This window comes from Nicotiana attenuata, unplaced genomic scaffold (assembly GCF_001879085.1).
Source record: "Nicotiana attenuata strain UT unplaced genomic scaffold, NIATTr2, whole genome shotgun sequence".
In the NCBI taxonomy this organism is placed as follows: Eukaryota; Viridiplantae; Streptophyta; class Magnoliopsida; order Solanales; family Solanaceae; genus Nicotiana; species Nicotiana attenuata.
Window position 1 is genome coordinate 22,740 of NW_017676993.1, and position 8,473 is coordinate 31,212.

The 8,473-nt window shown below is 36.6% G+C and overlaps 1 protein-coding gene across 1 annotated transcript; it reads left to right on the forward strand.

Moving 5' to 3' along the window:
- Positions 1-3,235: 3,235 nt before the first annotated feature.
- LOC109221282 (UDP-glycosyltransferase 74E2-like) lies at positions 3,236-5,559 on the forward strand. The gene is made up of 2 exons (XM_019385746.1): positions 3,236-3,917; positions 4,707-5,559. Exons 1-2 carry the CDS (start codon positions 3,276-3,278, stop codon positions 5,412-5,414), a joined length of 1,350 nt encoding a protein of 449 aa, XP_019241291.1. The 5' UTR covers positions 3,236-3,275; the 3' UTR covers positions 5,415-5,559.
- Positions 5,560-8,473: the final 2,914 nt, after the last annotated feature.

The window sequence follows — 8,473 nt, forward strand, 5'->3', positions numbered from 1 at the left end:
CAATGTTCGAACCAAAACTACTGAATTCGACCGAACCCGCGCTCCGCACTCTAGCTCCGCCCCTGTTTCTGCATAGGCTTGCATTCTTTCTAATTTTAAATGGCATAATACATTGGGGGGCACTTCATATTTGTTGTATATTTGAATCAATTTTTATCCTAATTACCTTCCCAAATTTGACAGCTTAATAGTCTTTGTCCCCCTAAATGACCTCAACCCAAGAGAAAGTGTGATGTACTCGTTGTCAAACTAATAATTTTTTGTTCGCGTGGTATTTTTAATAATTTGATATATATGTTACCTTTTTAAATTTGTTAAATTTTCAAATTAGTTCTTCGGCAAAAATATGTTTAAAAAAAATTATGTTTGTAACTTTATTATTTAGGCTATTATTTATATGGCTAAATAAAGTGAATCTTCATCCAAGTCTTTTAACTTACTGATCTGAAAAAGAAGAAATATACAATTGAAATAAATCGTCATCATATCTAACCATAAAATTAAAAAGAAAAAATGCAGTTGAAAATGCATTATTTTGGCAAAACCGTTTATTTGGCTGAAAATAATGTAATTCTAGATTTTTCATATAAAATTTGCATCTAAATAAGAATTAAAAAGAAAATTCATCGTTTGAGCTCTATTATTTTGGCTCAGCCTTTTTCTTGGGCTAAAAATTATGTAGCTCTAGCCACTTTTTTTAATAATTGACACGACAAAGAAAAAATTACACAGTTAATTAGAATATATATATATCTTATATCTGAAGAAGAAATTAAATAAAATATATACTTGGGACTCCACTATTTTGGCTAACATCTTTTATCTAACTAAAAATAATTAGTTCCAACTATATCGTATTTACATATTTGGCCTGAAAAAGAAGAAATATACAGTAGGAACAAATAGCCATTTCACTTAGAGAAGAAAATTGAAATTATAAAGCTGAGGTAAAATATCTATGGTACATCATTAAGAAGTATGAAGATATATACAGTTGAAATAAATAAACCATTATATATGATTATGTAGCAAATAACAGTTGAAAAATACATCGCTTCAGTTTGATTTTTTAATGTTTCATTACTCTTATTTGCCTAAAATATACCATTTGATTGTATTCACTCTCTTTGCCATGTGAGTGTTCAGGGGTATGAAGGTTATCGAAATACCAAGTTTAAAGGGGTAATTAAAACAAAAAATAGTTTGTACATACACCGAATAAAAAGTATGAAGTTCATAGAAGTTCTGATATATTATATCAATTTTAAATTCATATTTCATTAGTACTTAAATTCGTTTTTGCACATTCTAAGTATTTATTATGATGGAAGTAAAGAGTTCAAACTTCATCAATAGTGTAACATGTCTTTTTCCTTTCTCCTCCCCTCACCCTCTCCTAATGTAATATAAAAAATAGAAAGAGAAAAAAAACACTTAAGAAAACGGAACTATTCATCTTAAATCTTAAAGAAAGTGGTGATCAGTCAAAGATAAAAATAGTAGCAGCAGCAAAGACTACGAAGCATATGAAAATGCATACGTGCGGAACTAAGATTTTAATTTTATATATAGGTTCTGAATTTTAGAACGGCAACTTCAAGTACATATAACTAAGTAATAAATTTAATATGTGCACATATTTAGTAAATTTCTTAATATGAATACATTATCTAAGTAAAAACTTAGGTTCGGCTGAACTCATGGCCGGACTTCTATCTCCAAAGCGAGAGGATGATTCTTTCACACGCGTAATTGAGAGTTCTTTTAAATAGTTGAAATAATGATGCTCAAAACAAATTTAAAAGATTGAATCTGAGAAGGGGATCTTTGGCGTAACTGGTAAAGTTGTTGCTACATAACCACGAGGTCACAGGTTCAAGTCGTGTAAACAGCTAGCAGAAATGTAGGGTAAGGTTGTGTGCAATAAACCATTATCGTCCGACGCTTCCTCGGACCTGCTTATAGTGGTAGCTTATATTTGATCAAACTTTAAATCTAGATTTAAACAATGAGACATGGTTTATCTTAGCCACGATAATATCTACTAGATTTTTTTACTAGCGCCAATACAAAATGTTACATGATCTGCGATAACAGAGACGAATATATATATATATAATATGGAACCACACTTAATGACACAGATACGAAGTAAATAGCATTAAGAGCCCGTTTGGACATAAGAAATTTTTCCTTTTTTTCCAAAAAAAGTTTCACTTTTTTCCGAAATCAGCTTTTGTTCATAAAATTTCCAATTTTCATTTGAAATGCATTTTGAAAATTTTCGAAAATTTGAAAAACTCCAAAAAGTTGTCTTTCAAAATTTTTACTCAAATCACTCACAAAATTTCAAAAACAACACAAAATTATATTCATCTCCAAACACAACTCTAAATTTCAAATATCATCTTAAAATTTTTTTTCACCTTTTTTTGGAATTTTACAATTCTTATATCCAAACACCCACTAAATAGGTGTGAATATACGGGTTGAGTAACACGAGTTTCATTTTTACCTTCTAGCTTATCATTATTCACCTCTACGGCTCTACCTACGGCCCTAATCATGTCTGAGATTCGTACCATACAAAGCTAGTTGATTTCACAGTACTTGGCCGAGTGGTCCGTATTTTTGTGTGGTTAAACCTCATTTGTCCACTTCCCACTGTGGACACCCTTGCTCACATGTCCAAATTTTTGTGTGGTTAAACCTCATTTGTCCACTTCCCACTGTGGACACCCTTGCTTACATATGAATCAACAAGGACAACGTTTTGTTCGTATACACTCTTCCGTTCAATTTATGTGACGTAAGAAATTGAAACTTAAGATACTAAATACGTTAAGATATTCGTGTAGTTATAACAAAAAAATTAATATTAAATTCAAAAATTTAAAGTTAAATTATTTCAGATATAAAAACTGTCTCTTACGATGCTGATATTATTTTTCTTGTTTCTATTGATGTCACGGATTCTATTATCTATTTTTGTCTTCTTGAGCCGAGGGTGGTCTTTCGAAAACATCTCTACTCCTTAGGGGTAAGAGACCCCACTTGCGGGATTTTACTGGGTTGTTGTTGTTATTTCAGATATAAAAAATATGTTATTTCTTTATTAACGGACTAAGAAAGCAAATAGTGTCACATAAGACAGATTTAATAATATTACGACATGAAAATAACATGTGTATCACGTGTAAGTTGTACCCTACGTTTAGTATAAAGTTGATCTAAGATGCTTACTAATTCACTATCTTGAACAAAACACTGTGAAAATGGAAGAAATCACCAGCCAAAAGACACATGTTTTAGTTCTTCCTTCCCCTGCACAAGGCCACATAAATCCAATTGTTCAATTTTCCAAAACTTTGGCATCAAAAGAAGTTAAGGTGACAATTCTCACTATAGATTTCGTATGCAAAGCCATGCTATTAGATTGTGGCCCATTAATAAACATTGAGTCTATTCCACATGAGACAATACCAGTAGAAGGAGTTGATAATTTTCTTGAATGGTTCCAAACATTGATGTTGGAAAAATTCAGTGGTATTGTTGAGAAATTTGGTGATTCTGAATATCCTGTGAAAGTTGTCGTAATTGATTCACTTATCACTTGGATAATTGACTTAGCACATGAGCTAGGTTTAAAAGTGGCTGCATTTCACACACAACCTGTTGCTCTCTCTGCATTGTACTACCATATCGATCAGGAAGACTCTACTAATAAAATTCCTTTTGATGGTTCTGTTCCTGTTTCGTTGCCTTCGCTTCCGTTGCTGGAAAAGGAAGATTTGCCTTCTTTTATCTGTGAGACTGATGCATATCCTACTGTTAAAAAACTTGTCTTTGGGCAAAACTTCAATTTCAAGAAAGCAGATTGGCTTTTGTTCAACACATTTGACATGTTGGAGGAGGAGGTATTGTATCTCTCACCATGTTAAGATTAGATACATTTTAAATAAATACAATTTTTCCCTCCATTTTATTTAATATGGCAGTGTTCGATTGGTCACGTATGGAATTTAATAAAGAAAACAGACTTTTGGCACGTACTAAAAGTACTCTTAGAACTTATGGTTTTAATTATCACTATAGGTAAAATGAGAAATTTAAAGTTAAAATTTTCATATATATATAAAGAATAATTTTTTTTTATTTTTTTTTATTTTTTTTTATAAACAGAAGTGGAACATTGGCGTAACTGGTAAAGTTGATGTCATATGACCAATAGGCCAAAGGCAAGGGCGAAGCTACATTTACTTAAGGGTGGTCATTGACCACCTTTTTGCCGAAAAATTATACTGTAGATATAGGTAAAATATAAGGTTTCAAAAGGTATATAGTAACACATATTGAACACCCTTTTGTGAGGAACTTTTTTCTCATTCTTTCAACTTCGAACACACTTGGAAAAATTTGTGGCTACAGGTTCGAGCCGTAGAAACAGTCTCTTGTGGAAATGCAGGGTAAGACTGCCTATAATAGATCCTTATGATCCGGCCCTTCCCTGAACCCTGCTCATACCGGGAGCGTCATGCACCGGGCTGCCCTTTTGATTTTTTATTTTCTAAACAGACTAAAGTAACCACCCAGAATACTACAACAACATAATTATTTCTTTAGAATGCAGATATACTGATATACACACACATCTCTACAAATTTCTATATGAATAATCTTATGTTTTTGGTGCTGAATTTGTACAGGTGATTAACTGGTTAAGGACCCAATATTCAATCAAAACGATCGGACCAGTTGTTCTATCAATGTATCTTGACAAAGAATATGACTCAAGTCTAACCAAGCCACATTATGAAACATGTAAGAAGTGGCTAGACTCCAGGGAAATTGGCTCAGTTATTTATGTATCATTTGGAAGTTTGGCCAGTCTTGATGAAAAACAAATGGAGGAATTAGCATTGGGATTAATAATGAGCAACTCCTACTTCTTGTGGGTTGTTAGAGGTACCGAAGAAAACAAACTTCCAAATGAATTCATGTCAAAGGTATCAGAAAAAGGACTAATAGTGAATTGGAGTCCTCAACTTGATGTCTTAGCTCATAAATCAGTTGGTTGTTTCTTTACTCATTGTGGATGGAATTCAACGCTCGAAGCGTTGAGTTTGGGAGTGCCAATGGTGTGTATGCCTCAATGGGCAGATCAACCAACTAATGCAAAATTTATTACTGATATATGGCAAGTTGGAATTCGAATTAAGGTTGGAAAAGATGGTGTAATTACAAGAGAAGAAATAGCAAGTTCAATAAAGGAAGTTATGGTGGAAAAGAAAGGAGTAATGCTAAAAGAGAATGCAATTAAATGGAAAAATTTGGCTAAGGAAGCAGTAGATAAAGGAGGGAGTTCTGATAAGAATATTAAGGAATTTGTTCAAGCTTGTAATGCACTAAACTGAGTAAAAAATTCAGTGAACATTACAAGTGTTTTTGATTTTTATACCATGTTTAATTTGTGGTTTCCAATCGTATCATTATGTATTGTTTGTATTTGAGATTGTATTGAACTCTATTATGTTATTGATATAAGTCTGAATATATATATATATTTTGTTATTTTTGTTGTTGTTTAATTTGATTTTGTCACACCCCTATTTTTACATCTTTAACTCCTTTTAAAATAAATAAAAAGATTTGTAAAGTTCAAAAGGGTTTTCAATTTGAAAAACAAAAGTTGTGTTTCAAAAGATTTTTCACAGTCGTCACCTGACATTTGGTTTCTGTGTGCTAGGTCACCGTTTAAAAATAATTTTTGCTTTCAAAACACGTTTGACTCTAAAACATAGTCTGCACCAGAAATTCCGAGAAAGGGGGTTCATTTGACGGGAGAAGGTGTTAGGTAGTCCCCGAGTCCCGTAACTAATATGATTGCTTACTTGATTTAATTGGCTTTTAAGAACACTCAAACTGAGGCAAAAACACACAAAGAAAAATAACACGCAAGAGCTCAAGGCCGTCCCCACCTAACTGAAAGAAAAGAAAAATAAAATAAGAAAAAAATACTAAAAGTATGTACTATGCTCACTCCATGATATCCGTCACCGCCTCCAATTACATTTACTTCGGGGCATTCCCCTCGTAAAAATATTTACAAAATCTATGGGACATTCCCCTGAATATAAACTAAAGGGGACGACCTCTCGCCTCGAACAAAATAAAAAGAAAAACCTAAAGTTGCCTACCCAAGAATTGACGGCCTAGCATGCCCCTATCGTTAAAATAATAAAGTAAAACCATTAAGGGTGTTTGGCTCAAAAGTTAACAATATACTTTGTAAGCTAGAAAACAATCAAAAGTAAGAAAAGGGTAAATCGTAATCAAATATAATAGACCTAGAGATGTAAAGATGATGTTATTGTTGTAGATCTAGTATTGTAAAGTGATAATATGAACTCAAGAGAATATGTTCGTTTGAGACAGAGATAGAGAGAGAAAGTCAGAAAATGAGAGAGTTGTATTATTCAAGAATCCCCCCCTTTTACAATGTGAAGGTCTCCCTTATATAATAAGAGACCTTCCTCGCAATAATCAAAAAGTTACAAAAATAGGTAACGTTTTCCTAGTGAAGACACTGAGTCCTAAACGATATCGCTTTTGTCCCCACGTCCGAGTCGTACTCATTACGTTAGTCGGCGTACACTCACTGGGCGTACCCATTGGCGTAGAGACGCCGACGGTCAAATTTGATCCTATACAGTTAGTCCCTCCGCTCGTTGGAGACGCATTCGGTGGGCGTCTTCGATGGGTGGAAATGCAAACCTCGGCTTGGGAGAATTTGACCTCGACCAAGGGCGGCAATATGAATGAGGTGAAATGTATGACGTTGTTGAGCCACTGACGCGTGGCTTTCTCTTTGGAATGACGTCATCGCCTGTATGCGTCATTATTATATTTGCCCCCGAGGCGGTTCAGAGGATGATGTGACATTTTGGTTTCCCGCGCACGTTTTGAATCATGACTCTTCGATTTCTGTGCATCCTAACCCTATAAATAGAAGGAAGGTTCAATCCATTTCATCTTTCGAACCTTTGGAGAACCTTTTCTAGCTTCCTTTTTTACCTTCCTTTCTAGTAACCGCTATTTCGTGCGAGACTCTCCCACTTCTGTTGAAACCACACTTCCTATCGTCAGTGCTTCATTTCTTACATAGGATAACATGACAAAACGTGGACGGAGTAGTAAAAAGGCCAAAGATAATGCCCCGTCTAGGGTTCCGCCATCTTCCGGTGGTGAAGGGGAAAAGGCAGAGAAGGCCCTTGTTCCTCTCAGTGTAGACAACGTCCTTTCGAAGGAGATGCATGTTCGCAGGGATTTTCCAACTAAAAGCCCAGCCCTTCCCTGGGAGCACAGCGATTTATTACAATCCCACTTAGATGATCTTCGAGAGATGCACCATATTCCGGACCACGTGGAAATGGTTCCGGCCGGGACGGACTATGCCAATGTGCACCGGCCTGGGTACTGCACACTCTATGAGTACCCGTTCTTGATCGGTTACAATCTTCCAATCTACCCTCTAGTGGAGGAGCTTTGCCTTTTTTACAATGTGTGTCCGGCTCAGCTCACCCCCTACACCTTGAAGGTGTGCCGTATTATGACCACTTATGCGGCCAGGGCTGAGTGCAGCGTCTCGGTCCACCACCTCTTACAGTTATTCAGCCCTGGTCACCTGAGGGGTACCATGCTGCAGTTAAAAAGTCGTGGTACAAGGGGCTTGGTTGTTAAAGCCGATGACATGACCAATCGCCGCTTTTGGCATAAATATTTCTACATCAGGACGGAGCACCTGGTGTCGAATCCCGAAGGGTTCCCGGAAAGATGGAATCCAGAACGTAAGTATTTCTACTTGTAGAATTCAGGACTGCTTGCGCTTTTGACCGTACGACCATTGTGATTTCTTTGCTTTTCCCCCCTTTTTATTCGCAGCGAGGGCTTCTCCACCCCAGTTCATTGAAAATATTAAATCGTGAGTGGAGATAATGATTCCGTATGCGGAGGAATGCCGCACCTGGGCTGCATTTCGTGAACGATACGGCCCGCCAGGTAACTCTTTGGCTATGGTTTGGAGGTTTCCTACGTTTTTGTTACCTGACTTATTCGTGTTGGCAGGTCGGAGCGCCCCTAAGAAGAAGAAGAGGAGCGTTGTTACCTTGCCTGGGGCGGGGAGTGACTCTGAAGACGGATACATACCCTGTGGCTCGCCCAGTGATGGTGCTCCGAAGGTTCCTCAACCGCTGCCCTTGGCGGTGTCCACAAGTGAAGCGACTCCTTCAACGTCATCCCCGCGGCCTGTGGAGGAGACTTCTGAGGGCGAGGAGCCGCCGGAAAGGAAAAGACTCTGGTTGATAACTGGCAAGGGGATAGCCACAGAAGACGAGGCGGCGAGCGAGCCCCGTCGGGAGTCAAGGCCAGTTTTTATAGCAGATGCCATCCGTTCCGGGAGGTCGGCTCCCCAAGG